The 21,454-nt window shown below is 39.6% G+C and overlaps 2 protein-coding genes across 5 annotated transcripts; both read left to right on the forward strand.

Annotated features, from left to right (window-relative positions):
- The first annotated feature begins 347 nt into the window (after positions 1-347).
- LOC116189862 (tubby-like F-box protein 8) lies at positions 348-3,833 on the forward strand. Of its 2 annotated transcripts, none has more exons than XM_031519600.1 (5): positions 348-1,253; positions 1,453-1,887; positions 1,974-2,061; positions 2,416-2,548; positions 2,684-3,833. In XM_031519600.1, exons 2-5 carry the CDS (start codon positions 1,537-1,539, stop codon positions 3,414-3,416), a joined length of 1,305 nt encoding a protein of 434 aa, XP_031375460.1. In that variant the 5' UTR covers positions 348-1,253; positions 1,453-1,536; the 3' UTR covers positions 3,417-3,833. The 2 variants fall into 2 exon arrangements, with proteins under 2 accessions (XP_031375460.1, XP_031375461.1); XM_031519601.1 differs by having other exon boundaries at positions 348-601.
- Positions 3,834-9,069: 5,236 nt separating this feature from the next.
- LOC116189859 lies at positions 9,070-13,781 on the forward strand. 3 transcript variants are annotated; one of them, XM_031519594.1, is made up of 13 exons: positions 9,070-9,229; positions 9,360-9,425; positions 9,990-10,055; positions 10,228-10,303; positions 10,398-10,475; positions 10,604-10,701; positions 11,466-11,539; positions 11,625-11,715; positions 12,216-12,373; positions 12,489-12,531; positions 12,666-12,731; positions 12,947-13,024; positions 13,393-13,781. In XM_031519594.1, the coding sequence occupies exons 1-13, from the start codon at positions 9,131-9,133 to the stop codon at positions 13,465-13,467; spliced, it is 1,068 nt and encodes a 355-aa protein (XP_031375454.1). In that variant the 5' UTR covers positions 9,070-9,130; the 3' UTR covers positions 13,468-13,781. The 3 variants fall into 3 exon arrangements, with proteins under 3 accessions (XP_031375454.1, XP_031375455.1, XP_031375456.1); XM_031519595.1 differs by lacking the exon at positions 12,666-12,731; XM_031519596.1 differs by lacking the exons at positions 9,070-9,229; positions 9,360-9,425 and adding an exon at positions 9,441-9,691.
- The last annotated feature ends 7,673 nt before the right edge of the window (positions 13,782-21,454 follow it).

Consider the following 21,454-nt stretch of genomic DNA (forward strand, 5'->3'; position numbering starts at 1 on the left):
CAATTATTATTTATCGGCCCATTTTCTTTGCTTAACGACATAAGGGTTATCCAGAGCAGAAAAAAAAATAAAAACAAAAAGAAAAAGACACGTGACTATTATTATTTTATATTACCAACGTAATGTTTTTGCTTAATAAGCAGTTCTAATCCATTAAAAGGAAAAATAAGTTCGAGTCCAGATAAAGTGTTTATGAGAAATAAAAATAACTTTTATGTTCGATGTCTTGAAATTACGAATCAATGTCTCTCACAAATTTTCACACCAAATAATATTTATTTTATTATATTATTTGTTGATTAAAAAATGGTAATTTGCGAATTGGGATTTAATAAAATGCCGGGGGTCGTGTCTCCCGGTCACAGAGAGACAGTTTTAGAGAGAGAAAGCCATTTCAGACCGAGTCTGTAGAGAGAGAGAGATCTTGTGAGTTGTGAAGGGGGTGGACTGCTTTCAGTGTAAACTCCTCTGCTTAGATCTCGTTCTCCTCCTTCCTCCTCCTTTTCCCCCTTACAATCTGAGCGTGCATCTTCAACAGTGAGCTGCTGCTGCAGCAGAACCCTAAAGCTGCTTCCTTGGCTGGATACTTCTCAAACCCTAGGTGGGTCTCTGTTCCCTGCTCCCACTTGCATCTTTGGGGTGTCTGTTTCCCCGGCAAGCCGTTAACTTTTGTGGGGGCTGTCGGATTCCGAGCTCCCAATTGGTCGTTTCCACGATCTGGGTTTTCTGCTTGTGGTTCTTGGTCTTTGGTGGGTTCCATTTCTCTGAAGACCCAGCTGTGGAACAGAGCATTTCTTCAAGTGTAGAGCTCTGTTGGTTTCCAGGCTAGAGCTGTATAGTTGGGGGAAGTTACAAAGAAAGGGAAAAAAAAAATTGTTTCTGGGTTGCCCTTGTAGCTCCGGGAAGCTCCAGGGGAGTTTTTCTTGACCAGGGGATGATAGATTGTCTGTCTCTGACCAGTGACCGGAGCTGTTGAAATATAGATATTTTATTGCCAGAAAATAAAAATATCGGGTATTGGGAAATTTTGTGTTTTCTAATGTTTTAGGTGCTTTCACCCCAAGGCAACTTTTGGACCTGGTGAGATTTGAGCACCAGGGTTTGTGTTTTTGCTCTGCTGGGGATTGACCACTTGAGCTGCTTATCATCTGCTTGAGCTCCTAAGGTAGAGGGAAGTTGGTTTGAATTAGCAGCAATATGAAGTTCTAATTGGGGTTTGGAGCACAACAGAACAATTTTTCTCATAAAGTCAGGTATTTTTAGCTTCTTTGTTTATGTGTATGTCGGGTGGGTTTCTTTCCTTGGAATCATCTTTACTTGCTTTAACCTTTTTTCCCATATCTGTATTGTTTCCCCCTCTTTTTTTTCTTGGTTGTTAAGCATTTGTTGGTGGAATTTGGATATTGCCATGCTCATTATTATCGTTAATAGTACTTTATGTTAACGTTCCAGATTGTAGGTGTTGATCGACCGGAGAGGAATATATTTACGCAATTAGATTGAGTTGAAGTGCATCCGTTGGCAAAGTTGGAATAAATGTCATTCCGTAGTATAGTCCGTGACATCAGGGATGGGTTTGGGAGCTTGTCAAGGCGGAGTTTTGAGGTGAGGTTGCCTGGCTCGCACCACCAAGGGAAATCGCAGGGCTCAGTCCACGAGCTGCACGATTCGCCTCTGGTGGTTCAGACGAGCAAGTGGGCCAGCCTCCCGCCTGAGCTGCTTCGTGATGTGATCAAGCGTTTAGAGGCGAGTGAGAGCACGTGGCCTGCTCGTAAGCACGTAGTTTCCTGTGCTGGAGTGTGCAGGTCGTGGAGGGAAATGTGCAAGGAGATCGTTAACTGCCCTGAGGTATCTGGGAAGATAACCTTCCCTGTTTCATTGAAGCAGGTAGGATAAGGCAATCTATGGTAATGAGATGTTTTGTTTCCTGTTGATGAGGTCTTTAATGCCATGTTTTCATAACTGTAATGCAGCCGGGTCCTCGAGATGGGACTATTCAGTGTTTTATCAAACGGGACAAATCGAATTTAACTTATCACCTCTTCCTCTGCCTCAACCCAGGTATAGTTAAGAATTGCCGCCGACACTGATTGGGTTACATTGATGTATTACTGCTGTCTTGTACTGGTTTTTTCTGTTAACAAATGCTTGCTTCTTTAGTCTTTCTTCTTTGTGGTTGGTTTACGGGTACTTATACTTTAATAAAAGGAAGCTCCTAAACTGATTTTGTAGTTTGTCAGGACAGGCTTGAGTGCCTCCATTTTATAATTTTCACATAAATTTAATTTCTTTGAGACGATTAACTACTTGTTATCATTACTGACCACGAGGTTTCCTCTCGTAAATACGTGATTCAGTACATACATATTTTTCTCAATGGCCAAAACCTATTCATAACTGGCTATGCTTTCGCAGCTCTGCTTGTTGAGAATGGAAAGTTCCTTCTTTCTGCGAAACGCACCCGGAGAACAACGTGCACTGAGTATGTAATTTCCATGCATGTTGATAACATATCAAGATCAAGCAGCACTTACATTGGTAAATTAAGGTAGGGAAGGTTAATCTACAATCATTTTCTCTGTACCATTTATCTTTGTTGTCCCGTTTGACCACATTGTTTTTTGTTAGTAAGACATGAAGGAAATGCTATTTGTTGAGATTTGCTCGTGCACAATTGTTTCAGGTCGAATTTTCTTGGCACCAAATTCATAATTTACGATACCCAGCCTCCATACAACAATGCGCAGCTTTCTTCTCCACCAGGACGAAGTCGTAGGTTCTACTCTAAGAAAGTCTCCCCGAAAGTCCCCACGGGAAGCTACAACATTGCTCAGGTGACATACGAGCTCAACGTGTTGGGCACAAGGGGCCCACGGAGGATGCATTGCATGATGCACTCCATCCCAGCCTCTTCCCTCGCGCAGGGCGGGTCTGTCCCCGGTCAGCCTGAGCTCCTTCCCCGCTCATTGGAGGATTCCTTCCGCAGCATGTCATTTTCTAAGTCGATTGACACTTCGACAGAGTTCAGCAGTTCCCGATTCTCCGACATCTTGGGGCCATTGGGTGAGGAGGGCGGAGATGAGGAGAGGAAGGAGGGGCCTCTGGTACTCAAGAACAAGGCACCTAGATGGCACGAGCAGCTACAGTGCTGGTGCCTCAACTTCCGTGGCAGGGTGACAGTGGCATCTGTGAAGAACTTCCAGCTGATTGCTGCGAATCCACCCAGTAATAGCACTGGCCCTGCACCGTCATCTTCTCAGCCTGGGAGCTCTCAGACCGACCATGATAAGATCATTCTCCAGTTTGGTAAGGTTGGGAAGGACATGTTCACAATGGATTATCGTTACCCACTCTCTGCATTTCAGGCTTTCGCCATCTGCCTGACGAGCTTCGACACCAAATTGGCTTGTGAATAGCGAGAAGCTCGGAGAAAGAGGGTAAGCTGTTTAAAGAAATTGGGAGAGAGATTTGTGTTTGTGAAATTTAGAGAAGTGATAGGTCATAGGTAATGGTCTGCAAGGATGATGCAACTGATGTATGCTGTTCCTGTAAAAGAAGGGATTAGGAGAACTCTTGAATTGCGTTAGCCTTCATTTGTTTCCTAATGTTTTTCTCCTGTCAAAGTGTGTCTTAGTTGTAAATGCTGTCATCGTCTTTCCCTTTTCGCTTACTATTGTAGTTGCTATCGTTCAGAATGTCATTTAAGAAGTTCAAACAGGAAATTTCCGCTCGAACGTGACTTCTCCAGTTGAATGTTGGTTTAGCAATTTCGGGGAAGAATTGCTGCTTCTGAACTTAAAGATATGAATGACGGAGCATTTCGTGTTTTTTCACCGTCTGTAAGTGCTTCATCTGCTGAGCTCAATTCAGATGTCGCTGGGCCCCAGTTGGGGTTCAGGCAGTTTCAAGCAGAGCATCCAGCAGCTATCACCTCTTTCTGAAAGGAAAGTGATGTTAGGTTGGGTAGATATGAACAGTTCATTTTATCGTTTACAATGCTGTTTTGTACGAGCACGTATATCCTGTATAATATCACCAGAGACTCTCATGCTCGGAATGACTGAGCGTGCACTGAGCTGATAGTTTTCCGTGGATATGCGACGTACAGTCGGGATGGAGATGGGATGAGAGGACTTCTCCTTGTTCTGCTGATCACTCAACATAAGTGCCAGTCATTCAATTCAATCTTCTTCGGTTGATTTAACAATTATAGCCCAAGATTATTAATGATAGTTCTTTTTACAGTGCAGCTGCGTGATCATCTATGCGACTACATTCATCAGGGAACATTCATACTGTTTCTTTCCTCAATGAACAATCATAGCGCAAGATCGTGAATGATACTTCTTTCTACAATGAACGTTCATAACCTTTCTGCTCGACACATTCTCGGCATTGAGCAAATCATCTTCTGCTAGAAAAATCCATTGTCAGTTAATAGAGACCTGTACTTCTAATCAGCTGACTGAACAGTATTAATACTGCATACCGGAGGTTTCAAGATCCAAGAGTTAATTACCGGAAAAATCGCAGTCTGAACATACAACACTGGAAGGAGAAGCATGCTAGTTCAAACCGATTGTTAGATCTTACGATCGGATATAGATATTTGCCTTGAAAGGGCTAGTTTGCTTCCACTAAATTAAGTTGGCTCCTTAATTTTCTACACTTGGACGACAGAAATGAAGATCAGAAACATCTAAGCTGAGTTTACATTTATATACGTTTATTCCTCTTAAGTACCAGAGGTATTAGCCAGCCCAAACCTCTTGAATTTCTGACGATCTCGACTCTTGACAGAAGAGTTGCTTGTTGGAAGTCGACTTTCTATAGTTCCGCTCCGCTCGGGACGAAGAGGAAAAAAAATTTGCAGATGGGTCTCAGCTGCTAAGAATTAGGCTGCTGAGAAGGTAGAGGAATGACAGAGTCTTCAGAAGTGAGCACAGCTTTCCTTTCATATCTCCTTTCCTATGCATAATTATCAGAGGGAAGTGCCAATCCAAATCTGCACTTCATACTCTCTTCTACATGTCCTCTGTCTCTCATGGAGGCTTGAAGAGACTCCATGTCTCTTCTCTCCGAGCTCCCTCGCCTTCCATCATCAGCACTTCAGAGGATCAAAAGAAGCAGAAGAAGAAGAAGAAGAAGAAGAAGAAGAGGAAGAAGAAGAGGAAGAAGAAGAAGAAGAAGAAGAAGAAGAAGAAGATGTAGATGAATGTCTCCCCCACTCCATCCCCTGTCTCTTTCTCGTTATATTTATACAAAGAAAGATAACATATATATATATATATGTGTGTGTGGTCCTTTGGAATTAACAAGTGAGGTAGCTCAAAACAAGAGATTGCAGGTGGAAGTCAGCAGCGGCTAAACTAAAAAGTTATACAGATGACAATAAACATTGGAAAAGCGGGGTGATTCGCTATTATTAAGATATAATCCCATATCGAGAAAGCGAAAGGCCATGCCAATGCCTGGTCGTAAAACAAATTAAAAAAAATATCATCGATGGGTCTCGTGTGTATGTGACCCATCCCTGACAGGTATGTATGAAAGGGGAGAAAAACAAAATGGTGATTTTAATTTAACAGAAGGGGAAAGCTGAGAGAATCATTTCATTCCTGAAATGGTGATGTGTGTGGTCAGTGGATTCCTTTGGCATGCACTGACCCCTTTGATTCCTATACTCACAGCTCACAGCTCACAGCTCAGAAAGAACGCCCTGCCTTTTACTTCTCTATAGATACCCGAAGATATTGGGTGTGTACTTGTGTAAAACTTCACTCCTGAATGACAAGTGTCCCACCATATACTCTCTCTCTTTCTTATCTTACACGTGTTATTCATGAGTGGAGTCTTACACAACCAAATAGTTGTGTTTTCCTCACCCATTATTTTCTCATTATTATTATTATGGTTGGTTCCTGCAAATAGTTGGAAAAGCTATGTGAGCAGGGTTTTCCTATTCACATGTAGATAGCAAGAAAGCTGGATACTCATAAACACCAGGGAAAAACTGATTACAGTTATGAATTCCGGTTGAACCGATAACTTTATTCTCGGAATTTGGAATTCGGTGCATTGATCTAGTTAGTGAGCGGGGCTTAGATTAGGGAAGAATCTCTAATTAATAGATTCAACAATTTGGGAACATGGTCCTGGCTATGCAATGTATATACAACTAGACAATTTGCTAAGAATTAATAACATTTTGTTCCATCGAGGTGGTAAGTGATTCACAATTGGTAATCATGCCGAAGGAGGATCTAATCCTCTTCAGTTCATGCCACAAATTTGTCCTAAAAGTACTGAGATTCGCCTGTTTTTTGATATGGCGGAAGAGGTGGAGTCGTCAAGGCGTGCATGGAGTGCGGGTCTGGGGCAGTCCTTGTCCGTCCAACAAAAGAAGGAAGCAGCGATGTCGAACTTCGATATGGTTACTTGGATCTTCCATGACCAAACCCTCTGGAAATTTCGTATAGTTTGAAAGGCCTACTCCTCAATAAAAAGTCAAAATCAGGGTCCACCAAGGGATCCTCCCACTGTCGATATTATAATCATCACCACATAATCATCTTCCCCGCTTTACCCATGAAGAGAACATCTCCCTTTTGCACAATGGAGATTTTCTTTTCCCTCAAAACGAATCCGTATCTCAAAGAGAGAGATTGTTCTAATTATACTTTGAGTAATATATATAAGATATCAATTGATTTGAGAGAGAGAGAGAGAGAGGTTGAAGAAAAGAGTTGGTGGAGCACTCGATGTATGATCCTAGGGAATACATGAATACTGTAGTGGTTAAAGAATAGAAAAGGAATAGCCATTGGACTTCCATCACTTTTTTCTTTTTTAAACTTTTTAGAAGATAATACTAATAATTATGAAGATGGGCACATGAACATGGTCAATTGTCACATGAAGATGGCCGATGTGCCCAAGTGGAGATTTCACTCATTTCAAGTCATTTCATTCTCCTTTATGAATAAGGATAAACAGGTACTTCGATAAGAAGTACTAGGATTGCCATTTCATATAGTTTTGTCATGTTTACATCAAATATTTACAACAATTCTCAAGCAAAAAAAAAAATATATATATATATATATATATGTATATATGTATCATAAACCACAATTATTTTATGAGAAATTTTACATATCAGTTGTAAGCATATCGTTTCAGTCCATACTTGGTCAGGTTAGGGATTGAACTTGAGATAACGATAAATCAAGAGAGAACCCCATCAGCATTAAAGTTCACTTTTCAAGTTTCGCTTTGATATCTTACTGTGCATGTAGTTCATTATAGATTGAGAGATATCAAATCACTTATAATATATAAAAGTTGGGCGCACATAGACAAAAAGTACAACATAAACGAAATTACAAACTCTCAGCTCTATATTGCATTGACCTTTCTATTTCAGTTCAATGAACTTACATTATAATTTGCTTGTATCATATTCTACGCATTTTAATTATGTTTCCGTATCATTTGTAAGTAATAATATATAACTAAATTTCTTGAAAAATAAAAAATTTCTCGATAATTGGAGAGCACCCCTCGATGCATGTGATATTATTCAAGTTCAATGTCCGATATCCCTATAAATACAAGGCACAAAAACTTGGATCTTCATCGATGAAGTTGCTTCCTTTAATCATTGGGCCAATGCTATTAGAGTTATATTACATGAATATTGTTATACGCATTTCTACTAGGCCGGATTACATATTTGTCTACGCCCACGATTTCTATCATTTGTTAGGTCTACTTGGTAAAAACATGTAGTTATTTTATATATTTTTTCTTCATATATATTATGTGTTAATTACCTACTTTAGATCCTATAAAAATTGACAAAAAAATTACCACGACACGTGAATTAAACTAATTCCAATTAAAAAAGATGTACCATGGTAGAAGCTCCCCCACCTGTGATACCTTTGCTCCCTCTCCCTTTCGGAGAGAGAGAGAGAGAACCGGGTAGCTTGGCAAGAGCTCCCCTGCCTGCGATTCACCCCGAGCGAAGTTGCAATTGACTTCTCAGGCCTTCAACGACCCGCCTACTAGGGTGTTCATCGGTGGGGGAGCCCCTGCCAGAGCTCTCTCGCTATTCCCTCTCTCTTATAAGGGAGAGAATATAGAGGGGAGAGCTTTGGTGGGAGCTCCCCTTTATTAAATTTTTTTTTGCCATTTTTTTAAAAGAGAAAAATGGCGTAAATTTTAGAGTTTGAGATTAAATAACATTGTCAATTTAAATAGGAGGCCACATCAGATTATCATTTTGTTACTTTAACGAATGACTATTCTGATAGACGAAATTAATGTTAGAGGATGGTTTTGGTGGTAAAATTTTTTTGAGAGCCAAAGTCGTGACCGATTTAAACTTGAAGAATCATTTTGAGAGTGAATGGTCTATGGTACAATTGGGTAGCACCATGCAAATAAAATTAGTTACTTCAATTCGTACTAATTTATACGAATTTTTAGTAAATTACTTATAGAGAAATTAATAAGTTCTACCCACAAAAAGAAATAAAGTAAGTTGAATAAATTTCAAAATAAATTACACACCTTTCGCTATAAATTATTCAAAATTTGAAATAAAGTACACAAATTTTAAAGAATTTTACTTACACATTTATGGTTTGTTTGGTTTCATAATATGATTTTAAAATCGTACTTTAATTTAATTCTACTCATAATAAAACAAAATAACTTATACAAAGTCAAAGGGTGGGCCCCATTTATATCACTCTTTTTCCACAACAAAACAAAATAACTCATATAAAGTCAAATGGTGTGCTCCATTTATACCACTCTTTTTTAAAATTAAAATCTAATTTTAAAATCTTACTTTGAAATCAAACGCAGTATTAGTAATTTATTTGATGGTATAGTGCAACCAAATTTATTGATTGCACCATATAATTCCCCATTGATATAGTTTTTCAAGCTATGTAATTTATCCTCTCTGGTAATGACAATAATATCTTAAAATACCCATGATTTACCATTTTAACGCATCTTTAGAGTAATTTACTATGCTGCATCAATAGACCTTCCCATATAAATGTGGCGCTGCTTCAGTCAATGTCCATGACGGGTTCCCTTCCCGCCATTATCAATGCTGGAGGCGAAGAGTCTGTTGAAGGCGTCGGTGCCTCCGTCTCTGATTCAGAACCCATCTCCGGGGAGCCTCCAATCCACCCGCCTCGCTCTCCATGTACAGTACAGCACAGCCCTTCTTCCATTTCTCCGCCACCCCCCCTTCTTCCAAAACCCTAAATACTCTCGTCTCCTCCTCTGTCTCTGTCAAATTTCTGATTGACTTCTCACTGCTCTGGCTTGTTCAGGTGGACGAGGATGGCTCTGCTTGCTGTGTTTACATTGCCTCCGGCTGCAATGTTTATAAACTCAAGGTCGAGATTCGGATTCCTTTTTACTTGCTTTCATCGTCGTATGTGGGGGATTTCATTTCTCAGTCTAAAGTTTTGATTTTGCTTTTCGCGCACGAGCTGCTTGTGGCCATCATATGAAATGGGCAATTATGGATTGGATTCTTTCGGTTGATTTCGGGCCAAATGACGTGGACTCTGCGAGAAACCTTAATGATTTGTTGCCAAGTTAGTTCGTAGAATCTCATTTTGCCCTCTGAAGAATGGTGTCGGAACAACTGACTTGCAAGGTCATCTGCCATTCCTGTTAAATCAATAGATAGTGTTATGTCGGGCTGTGGTGCTAAGTTAGCTGAGACTCAACCTTTTTCGGGGTGCAAAAGTGGTCCCATTGTCGAACTCAATGCGAGTGGAAGAGACGCTTGAGTAATTGTTTCTTAAAACAACTGTACTGCTCTGGATAGTCATGTTTTCATTCTGAATACTCCAAATGAGTGCCAAAATGGCGCACACAATTTGTTCGTAAAGAAGGCAGTTTCTGTGAATTTCGGATGTGCAATTTGGTTATGTTTGAAGATTGTTCTGTAGGTGCCTTCTGAGGATGCTTTGGTTAGTGAGGGCAAAGACAACCTCCTGATTCCTTTTCACACGCAGGTATCCTGTGACCCTCTAAGTTCACTTTCTGGCTTTCACAATTATTGCCGAATTTGAACCATAAACGAATTCCAATTTCTTCTGGCCCATTTGGAAAATCTGCATTCTATCGCTCCTGTCTTTATTCACTTTGGGTATTAATAGTGTAACTGATCATGTTGCCTATTTGAAGATTACAGATTCTGTATTAGTCAATCGATGCCCTCATCGTTCGGAAATTCAAAGCATAATTCTTGCCGAAACTGACAGTGAGAAGATTCTTTTTTGCAAGTCACAGATTATGTTTAGTTTTTCGAAAATGTGAAGTAATGGATCTTCACATTGTTTTTTCATGACATATAGGCACTGGTCACTTGATTTTGGGAAGCGTGGATTCTTATGGCCACCTCATTGTTTCCAAACTTGATATCAGTGGTAAAAGTAAGTTTTACTTGCCTTCTTGCTGTATGAGTTGTAGTTTCTCTAATTTATCAAAACTATAAAATCCATATTATTTTCATGGCCTATGGTGGTTATGCTTTCTATCTATTCCCATTTAAAATTTTCAGATGTGGACAAGATCACGTACTCGGTTTTGCCTCAAGATTGTGGTGTCGGTGAGGGCAGCTGGGCTGGAGTGTGCTTCAGTCCAAGTCATTGGTCCATGGTAAGTGACCTGTGCCCAACTCTTGTGCTGATTTATTTATTCCTTTGACTTCTAAGATCTCATTGGTCTAAAGGAAGGGAATGGAGTCACTGCATGAGGGGATCCAGCCTTATGTGGCGATTCCATTCCATAACACTTTCATTTTTCTGTACAAAACACGGCACAGAAGTTTTGGCATCTAAACAGGTTATCGGTCCATCCAAAATATTTATCTTTTAAACTATAAACTATCTTCACTGAATAATTCTTTTCTCCAAATCAATGTCACCCTTTGCTTGGCATATTTCCTCTGTGAATTTGTTGTGTGGATGATAGTTGACAATCATGTGTTGTCTTCAGCTTAAATAGTCTTGTACTGAGAAGCTTTTGGACATGCTGCACGGCTTTTTCTCTCTCTTGGACGCCTTTTCCTTTCTCTCTTCGTGCTTCTTATGGCACCAGGACCTGTTTTGGTTGCCCTTCCATTCAGTTGTTCATTCAGGATTCGTGACAAAAATAGTTCTTTGTTCTATCATGAAATTGAAGGATTTAAGTTCATGGATTAACTATTAGAGATCCTCATGTCAATTGCTATTTATTGGTTCATCATATTCATTAATGGTCATCCGATAACATCTGAATGAAGGCCAAATTCCAGAACAATGATCTGCTGTACATATATTTTAAGAATGAACTGTTATATGCTATCTTTTACACCCTTGATTGAAACGCCCAAGTGCTATGTGATCAATTCCTTAGTTTCACTAACTGCTCCAAAAATGCAGGCAGCTGTTGCACGAAGCTTCAGCAAAAGCATCGATATCTATGACCAGGATATCCATCTCCGGACATTGCGAACGTAAGTCTTTGACAATGCATTTCTTCTCCTTCCCACTCGTCATCTTTGATTATAATGTTTTCTTATCTACCTAATCGTCTTTCAGCCTGTGGTATCCATCTTCGCTGAACTTCGTACAGAACTTAGGCAGTAATGGGGGTGGAAATTCGATACTTGCTGTCACTGAAGGATGTCAGGTTTGCCCATTGGCGACACCTAGTTTTGTCTCGTTTTCATAAGCATGTCACCCACCAGCCTGAAGGATTTTCGATAATTAAAACCTGTTGTCAATTAATGTGAACTTTATAAGATAGAGCCAATCACTTCTCTCAACTAGAACGAAATCGAGTTAGAACTTTTTACATGAGGTTAGGTCTGTATGGAACTGCTTTACAAGGTTGGTATCGACTTACTTACTATGGAAAGTTATTAAATTGACGGCTCACATCGAGGGCCCATTCTTCAAATAAGATCAGACGAGCATTGATATCCCCGAGACTATTCTGTATCGGCCAGTCTTTTATTAGAAGTAATTTTAGTTTTTCCTGAAATGATGTTTGAGCAAGTAATTGGACTTGTCTAATTCTGGAAATATTGAACCATGAAACAAATCTTGCTTTTCTTGACTGGTTTGATGATAGCCAATTAGCAACCATCTTCTCGAATTCCCAATTAGTCATTGTCTGGAATCCTGCAGCTGACTATATGGGACCTGCGAATAAAGGAGAATGGAGGCTGCCTGCAAAGAATTTGTGGATCTATAGGTGACATCTTCTATGCCGTCTGCAGCTCATCTAGAGACAACATAGCTGTGGGTGGAGCTGACCGCACTGTGACCATATATGATCCTCGCAGGTCAAGAATGTCTATTTCATCTTTTTAGTATTTAATCATGAAAACTCTAGAAAATCTACGAGATGTTTGATTTCTATTACTTGGTCAGCAGACACTCAACAATGTTTTAGTACAGGTGGTCAGCATTATCTAGATGGGTGAATTGCTCAAAGTATGAGGTCAGTTATATAAGAGTCTCCTGTAATCTCATCTCTTCAATGGTCCCTGCAGTTGTTTCATTCCAAATTTGATTTAAAGCAAAAAATTGGGAGCTCCATAGTCAGTAAAAAGCTGCTGTTTGCTCGCCTAGCAGATTACAGGACTCTCATTCTCTTCAGTTGATCCCGACTACATATACATACAAGGGATGGATTATGAGGTGATTGTTGTAATAATAATAATAATAACAATGACTTCAAAGATCTCTTGTTCATCAGATTCTGTTGCATTCTTCCCCCAGCCCCCTCATTTTGCCAACTCACATTTATTCGTTTTATTACCAACTAGCAGTTCAGACGTCCCTTGTAATCTGAAATTAGTTACCCCTTTGTCCCAAAATTTTCTCTCTCATACTAACAAGCTTGCATTGAGCAGGTATCTTGTGGGCAGTGGAAGAAAAGTAAGAAAGCATTTACGTTTAGAGGTGATTCGAACTGGCTTGGTTTCAATAAGGTATGATTTATTATCTGCAGAAGTTCTCTACATGTTTGTAGTTTCATTTATCAGACATTGAGTTAGGAATTGCATCAATCGTGGCTGGAAGTTGTTAGTTTCTTGGAGTTTGAGCAGTTGTGTGGTGCCTTGTGTATGAATTCACTGCTCTCTGAAGATTATAATGCATTCCTGTGTGCGGAACGAAGAAGAAATGGGAAACTTTTAGGAAATAGAATGGCTCTAGGAAGCAGTATATTGACTGAATCATTATCCTCGTCCATTCTTTATACCAAGTGTGGCCCATAAGCAGTGTATATGGATGTGTACCTTCACTTGTGGCTTTTGATGGAAATTCATTGGTGAGTGTCTACTCGTTCTGCTGACAGTGTCCCGGGAAGGACGTTTTGGGCGGATGGTGCGACTCTGGTAGCATCTTCGTGGCTGATGTCGTGGAAAGATAGAAAAGAAGACAGGCGCTGCACTCAAGGACTTCGGCGAAGGGGTCCTTAGTTCGTTCAGCGTGTTTTAAACAGTAGAAAAAGGAAACAAAGCATTTCCTTTGGAGAATTTGATATCATCAGAAGAGGCAAAGCACGCCAGCTTGTGTGGCCGGTGGTATTGTGATCAGTTCCTTCGATATAAAATGTAAAGGATTTGAAAATGCTCTGTTTCCGGGCTACATAGTGTGAGTTGCTGTATCTATCAAAGACGCTTTGAATCAGAAAAACCTGTTTTGATTCATTTGTAACTCTATATGACATCTTTTCCGTGGTTCCGGATTTCAGTGTCATGGTCAGTGATTGCAAGCACTCCTCGATAGGTTAGGTCAATCGAAAGTGAAATGATTTTGAAAAAGGGACGGATGCAACGGGCAACAGGAAAAAACTTCAATAAAAGAGTTCCGGAAAATCTATTGACGAAAATTGGAAATAGAATCAGTTTGACGTTTAAAGGCGAGAGCAAGTATCACGACGCTCGATTTTGTGTGTTCTGTGTAATGCTTTTTCTTTTTGAACTTGGGATCTTTTTTTTTTTTTTTTGGTGAGTTCCTTGGAATTCTTTTAATCACTTACTCCCAGTGCATTTTCATCGTACCTAATTTCCTTTTAACCATTGAAATTCCTTTCCTTCCTCTCCAAATACATACACTGTCACCAAAGTTACGTAAAATATCTTGATATTTTTGTTTTGGTGAAAATTGTGAATTCTTAAATTAAAAACAGACATGTATCACTAATTAAAGATTTAACAACCAAATTTGAATTTTCTTTTATAAAAGTATTGACTTTTACGTCACTGTCTCTCTCTTTTGGTTGGTCGGTCGGTCGAAGGAAAAGGATTATATAGAGAGGAGAAAGGAGCTTGACTGACTCGGGAAATATGCAGAAAAGAAAAGGCAACATGGATTAGCAGTCCTCTTGTCCAATTGCAAAATGATTCTATTTAACCACAAGAATACGGTCATCGGCTGACCGAGCGATTAATTAGTACCTGCAGTGTAAATGATTCGAAATTCACAGAAAAGAATCCGACGAACATTTGAAATTGCCCATGATCTCACTGTCACCCTTCGCTTTCACAGTGCATCATCCAATGCCAAAAGTTTCCATTCTTTTATTTTTGCTTCAAGAACAAAATACCCATCTTAATTGTCCATACGATAAGGAAAAGTGATCGAGAAAAGGATCATATAAGCTCATTATTGATATATATATTCATTGATTAACAATACATTATATTTATTGACAGAATCAAGAGAGGTCAGATAAACAGATTCCCATGCATGCATTTTGATTCTGGAAGGAAATTTATCCGCTCCGGTCCTTGACCATCCCGGATGAATTTCCTACCATCAGATGAGGCCAGCTCATCTAGGCCTCATCTCGGCCGTCCAAGCAGGCAGCCGGTATTACCGGTTGCCTGCTTCTTCTTCTTCTTCTTCTTTTTTTTTTCAATTTTTCTGTTATATTATATAAAAGGAAAAATAAAACCAAAAAAAATACAAAAGAAAGAGACGAAGACGATGAACGGTGAAGGATAGGGTTTTAGGGTGGAGGCACCGGCGTCAGCCACCATCGTCTCAAGCGAGCTTGTAGCTAGCTCACCCAGACGGCGATGGTTGATATCGGCCCCCTGCTGCTCAGGATCTCCCCCCTCTCTCTCTTCTCCCCGCTATGAGGATCTATCATTGGCCACCACAAACATGGGGGAGGTTGCTAGCGATGTGAACTGAGCCCTCCCGTCGCAGTCGTCTCTTTCCCTTTTTAAATTATAATTATATTATATTTTTATAGTTTTATGTTGAAGAGATAAAAATAATTGAAATAAAAAAGTAAAAAAAAAGGAGAAGAATAAGCAAATCACATATTTGAATAACTATCACTGCTTTGATTACTTCAATACATTTTATAGAATAATTAGCATTAGTAATATTAACTATAAAATATTTTTTAAAAATAATTTCATTAAAAAATATATGACAATTAATATTTCAATGCTTAATAAAAAATAATTAACCAATATTTTTTGTTTCTATATTAATTAAAAAATTATTTACTAAAATTATTTTAACAATTATAAAAATAATTCATTGATTTTCTTAGAAATAATTTAATTATTTTCACGAAATACACTTCAATTATCATAAGTCGTGATAATTTCATGAGTTATCATAAAAATTGATAACTTATCAATAAAAGTGATAATCTCAATGCAACATGTGATAATCTTGATATATTTAGTGATAACTTCTCAATATCACAAAATATCATTCCTATTTCGGCTCTTATCCATGTTACTACTACGGTAGCAACGGGAATTTTTCTTGTAGCAAATTATCACTAGTGGCGATAATTTAAGTATATCTAGTGATAACTAATTGTCATAATCTCATTATATTGTGATAACTTCAAAACACTTAGTGATAACTTCTGTCATCTTATCACAAATTAAGTCATTATTATCATAGATTGTGAAAACTTCCATTTTAAACAAATTATCACAAATTTAACTTGAATTATCATAAATAGTGACAATCAATTTATATTTCGTGATAACTTGCAAATATTATTTACTCATTGACACATTATCACCCTCTCTTCGATGTCGTTCAATTCTTGATTGTCTCTTTCTTCTCTCTCGTCTAGTAATTTCTTTCTTTCTGTTACTAGTTTTATTAAATTAAAATTTTGGCTAATAAAAATTCCTTCCTCGTCTCTACAGAAAAAATATGTATATATTCGAAACTGATGAAAAAGTAATTATAATTTTCCTTGGAATTTTCAACGAATAATAAAAGAAATTACAATAGACAGGCATAGCACAAGGTCCGCAAGCTTCTTATATAAGTGAAAATTTATTTAATGTCTATATACCATTAGGTGCCAAAAAAAGCTATCTATATTATTAGATCAATTTTTATTTTATTAAGTAAATTGATTAATAATTCCCGTGGATAGCAATGCCAACGCCGAGTCTAGTACTGTTACAAAGGGAGAAAGCTTTTTTTTAATTCTTGAAATTCTAATAAATAAATGTAATGATATGACGAAATTACCCATCATAAAAATCTATTAACCAATTACGAATTAACTAGGTTATGATATAAAGGTCTTTTCACTCAATTTTCTCTTTCCTACTTTTCTCTCTCTCTCTCCTTTTTATTTTCTCGGACCCACTTTTCTCGCCTTTTTCTCGCAATCTCATCCCGACTCTCAATTCTCTTACGTATTGACTCTTTAGTAAATAACTCCTCTCAAAACTTCCCTATAATCTCCTCCAAATTTTTTGAATAAAAAACACCAAATTTATTACGGGATATGCCATGATTTCCGAGATATTTCCACATATATGATTTCCGAGATATTTCCACATATTCTCCGAGATTTGTTACATTAGAATCTTCTTGTATTCTTAGGATATTCTAGGATATTCTTAGGATATTCTTTGTATAGTTTATACAGTATCCTTTTTGATTTACTTACCGTAGGTATCAATGAGTTATTTTGTATATATACAGTTGTCACATCAATAAAGATTATCACCTTCAATTCAATCGATTCTCCTCTTTTCACATGGTATCAGAGCATCAAAGCCTTGAAACCGATCAAATCCTTGTTGATATTCGTTTCTTATTCTCCAATTATCCCATGGAAGCAAACACTGGAGTAGGAATGGGATCCATCATCGCTGTTTCACCTTATACTGTCACCTCATCCGATGCGCTAGGAATCAAGATCATCGCCTGCACTTTGAATGGTGAGAATTATCTCACTTGGTCCAGGCTAATGACTAATGCACTTCGAGCAAAGAATAAGCTTGGGTTCATCGATGGCTCAGTACAAAAACTAGCTGAGGGAGATGCCAATGAATTGCAATGGATCATGTGCAATTCGATGGTCGTGGCGTGGATAACCAATACTCTCGATCAAGATTTGCAATCGAGTGTCGCATGTATCGAAAATGCGAAGACTCTCTGGGATGACCTCAAAGAGAGGTTTTCGGAAGGTAACGAAGCAAGGATATATGAATTGAAATCTCGTTTATGTCTGATGAGACAGGAAGGTGAAACCGTCGCAAAGTATTATTCCAATCTCAAAGTCTTGTGGGATGAGCTAGAGAATTTTCTCACGGCTCCTACTTGTACTTGTGCGGCGGCAGCATTCGTGACTTCACATCGCGAGAAAGAAAAAGCATATCAATTTCTCATGGGGCTCAACCCGGAGTTCGGTATGGTGCGCTCCAATATCCTGAGTCTTGATATACTTCATTCTCTTAACAAAACTTATTACATGGTGATTCATGAGGAGCGACAAAAGATTGTGGCTCGTGGACATGAGTCGGGACCAGAGGCAGCAGTTTATTATGTCAAGGAGGGAGCTGGAACAAATCAACCCGACGCACGATCGGGAGGACGACCTTACTGTGATCACTGTGACCGAATGGGCCACACTCGCAGCACATGCTGGAAACTTCACGGAAAGCCCACGGATTGGGAGCCCAGGAGCAAAGGCAAAGGCGGGTCCAAGCAGCAAAAGAAACATGGGCCGAGTTATGCAGCGACTGGGCAGAGTAATCTGCAGGCCCGTTCAAATGCAGTCCAGGCCGCCAGCTCTGGTCCAAAGCCCAGCAAAATTTCAGAGCTGTCCACAGCCCAGTTCGAGAAGCTTATGGACATAGTCGGAAGAGATAATCACTCAGCCGAGCCTCTTGTCGGTAATAAATTAATTTCCATTAATCCAGATGATCAATGGATTATTGACACGGGTGCTTCGCGCCACATGACAGGAAGGGTTGACTTATTTAATTCTAGTCGACTTATTGAGAATTTCAGGGTTCGATTTCCTAATGGCAATTCTATTCTTGCCACTAAGGAAGGAAACATTCATATCGCTGGGGATCTCAATTTATCGAATGTCATACTAGTTCCATCTTTTGAGTGCAATTTAATATCAGTTGCTCAATTATCCACTGATTCTAATTGTCGGGTGATTTTTCATGGTGACATGTGCTTATTACAGGACCTCACCACGAGGAAGACGTTTGGAGTGGGTGAAATGGTCGGGGGGGTCTACTATTTACGGCGTGTGTCATCATCGTCAGTCATAGCTTCCGCAGTCACATTTGAAAATAATGAGCTTTGGCACAACCGTTTGGGGCACCCGTCACGTCGTCTTATTTTTAAGGGTATTACATCTAATTCCAGTTGTCATAAGGACTGTGATGTTTGCTATAGGTCAAAGCAAACTCGTTCTCCATTTCCAATAAGTCTCAATAAAGCGAGCTATTTATTCCAATTAGTTCATTGTGATTTATGGGGGCCATACAAAATTAAATCACTTTCTGGGGCTTATTACTTCATGACAATTGTTGATGACTATAGTCGAGCTATTTGGATATACCCTTTACGTGATAAAGCCGAGGCCAGATATAACCTAATTGGATTCATCAATCTGGTACAAAATCAGTTTGAAAGATCAGTGAAAATTCTTCGGACTGATAATGGGTCGGAATTTCTCTCCAAAGAAATACAAAATTTCTTCTCACAACGTGGCATCATACATCAGACTTCCTGTTCCTATACTCCACAACAGAATGGGCGAGTAGAAAGGAAACATCGCCACATATTAAACGTGGCACGGGCACTCTTATTTCAGGCAAGTCTTCCAACACGATTTTGGGGAGAATGTGTAACCACTGCTGCATACCTCATCAATATAACGCCATCATCGATTTTATCGGGTAAAACTCCGTTTGAGATGTTATTCAATAAGCCACCTGATTATTCTCACCTACGAGTATTTGGTTGTCTTTGCTACGCACATAATAGGTCAAGCGTAACAGACAAATTTGGAGAAAGATCACGTAAGTGTATTTTCGTGGGATACCCATACGGTAAGAAGGGTTGGCGCTTATATGATTTGAAAACACGAGAAATATTTGTCTCTAGGGATGTGAAATTTTTTGAGGACACATTTCCTTTTTCTCAAGAGAGGTTGGACAATAGAATTATTGACAAGAATGACACACCCTTGTTCTTGGATTTTGTGCCCGGTTCAGATTATGGAAGCAAGGGGGAGAATTATGAGCTAGAAAATAAATTCATATCAGTTCAGCCCAATGATGAATCAGGACATGCCCAGCCCGAAGTTAATTCAGCAGTCCAGCCCGTTTCTTCTGATCATCGGCCCGCAGAACTGGAGAATATTCCAGCTCGGCCTGCAGTCCAGCTCCCTTCCTCTGAGGCCCAATTCTCTTCCTCCGAGGCCCGGATCACTTCCTCCGAGGCCCAGCTTCTTCCTTCTGCGGCCCAGCTTCCTTTCTCTGTACACAGTCCACTGATTCAGCCCATGGATTTTGGGCCTCTTTCTCCTACCCATGCTGATAGTACTCCAGCTAATCAGAATATTCAGTTACGAAGATCAGACAGAAATCGACATCCTCCCAGTTGGCACAAGGATTTTCTTTGCCATACAGTTGAAATTCAGCCCCCCCTCTCCAATTCAAGCACACCCACTTCATCGACTTTCTCGGGTAAGTCTTATTCAATTGAGCCATGTCTATCATATTCGAAATTTACTGATTATCATTTTGCATATACTGCGGCATTGGACCATGAGGTTGAACCTCGATCCTACCAAGAAGCAGTACAAGATTCTCGATGGCGTAATGCTATGCAGGCTGAAATACGAGCTTTGGAATCTAACAATACTTGGCGAATAGAACCAGTTCCCGAAGGCAAGAATTCAAAATTAAACGTCATGCGGATGGCAGCATTGAACGTTTCAAGGCTCGTCTTGTAGCAAAAGGATTCACACAAATAGAGGGTGTGGATTTTCATGAAACTTTTGCACCCGTCGCCAAGCTCGTTACGGTACGTGTTCTGCTTTCTCTCGCAGTAACTAATAATTGGGAAATGCATCAACTAGATGTCCATAATGCATTTCTTCATGGGGAACTTGAAGAGGAAGTATATATGAAGTTACCCCCGGGATTTTCTCATCGACGCCCAGGTTATGCGTGTCGTCTTCAGAAATCCCTTTATGGTCTTCGCCAAGCGTCTCGCAATTGGTTCTCTAAGTTTACGAGTGCCCTACGCAATTATGGTTTCTCTCAGTCTGAAGCCGATCATTCTCTCTTTACACTACAGCGGGATAAGAAATTTCTTGCGGTACTAGTCTATGTGGATGATATGATTGTCGTTGGGAATAGTTCTGAAGACTGTACATCTCTTAAGAGATATCTTGATACTCATTTTCGCATTAAAGACCTGGGGTCTTTAAGATACTTTCTCGGGATAGAAGTAACCCGCATGGAGAAGGGCTTATTTCTTAATCAAAGGAAATATGCACTCGACATCATCAATGAGTGCGGCTTACTTGGATCGAAGCCCTCCTACTTTCCTATGGAACAACGTCATGGTCTATCATCGGACTCGGGCTCTCCAATATCAGAACCGACTAGATACCGTCGTCTGATCGGTCGTCTAATTTATTTGACCATAACTCGTCCTGAGTTGTCTTACTCGGTTCACATCCTCTCCCAGTTCATGCAGGACCCACGAAAGGATCACTGGGATGCAGCATTAAGGATCATTCGTTACCTCAAATGCTCACCGGGACAGGGAATATTCTTACGACCTGCTTCCATGGATTTAGTAGCATATTGTGATTCCGATTGGGCTAGCTGTCCAATGACTAGACGATCAGTCACCGGATATTTTATCACACTTGGTGGTAGTCCAGTATCATGGAAAACAAAGAAGCAAACCACAGTCTCCAGATCATCTGCAGAAGCTGAGTACCGAGCTATGGCAGCAACTGTTAGTGAGGTCATATGGTTACGTAGTCTTCTATCTTCTTTGGGCGCCACAGTACCTGGACCTACACTCTTGTACTGCGATAATCAAGCCGCTCTACATATTGCGGCAAATCCTGTATTCCATGAACG

The sequence above is a fragment of the Punica granatum genome, unplaced genomic scaffold (genome assembly GCF_007655135.1).
Source record: "Punica granatum isolate Tunisia-2019 unplaced genomic scaffold, ASM765513v2 Contig00029, whole genome shotgun sequence".
Taxonomy (NCBI): Eukaryota; Viridiplantae; Streptophyta; class Magnoliopsida; order Myrtales; family Lythraceae; genus Punica; species Punica granatum.

Excerpts from the sequence above, each read along its gene's own strand:
- LOC116189862 (XM_031519600.1), top strand. The coding sequence starts at position 1,537 with ATGTCATTCCGTAGTATAGTCCGTGACATCAGGGATGGGTTTGGGAGC. Across the intron at positions 1,888-1,973 it reads TCCCTGTTTCATTGAAGCAG|CCGGGTCCTCGAGATGGGAC; the intron begins GTAGGATAAGGC and ends ACTGTAATGCAG. Across the intron at positions 2,549-2,683 it reads ACTTACATTGGTAAATTAAG|GTCGAATTTTCTTGGCACCA; the intron begins GTAGGGAAGGTT and ends CAATTGTTTCAG.
- LOC116189859 (XM_031519594.1), top strand. The coding sequence starts at position 9,131 with ATGCTGGAGGCGAAGAGTCTGTTGAAGGCGTCGGTGCCTCCGTCTCTG. Across the intron at positions 10,476-10,603 it reads ACTTGATATCAGTGGTAAAA|ATGTGGACAAGATCACGTAC; the intron begins GTAAGTTTTACT and ends TAAAATTTTCAG. Across the intron at positions 10,702-11,465 it reads GTCCAAGTCATTGGTCCATG|GCAGCTGTTGCACGAAGCTT; the intron begins GTAAGTGACCTG and ends CCAAAAATGCAG.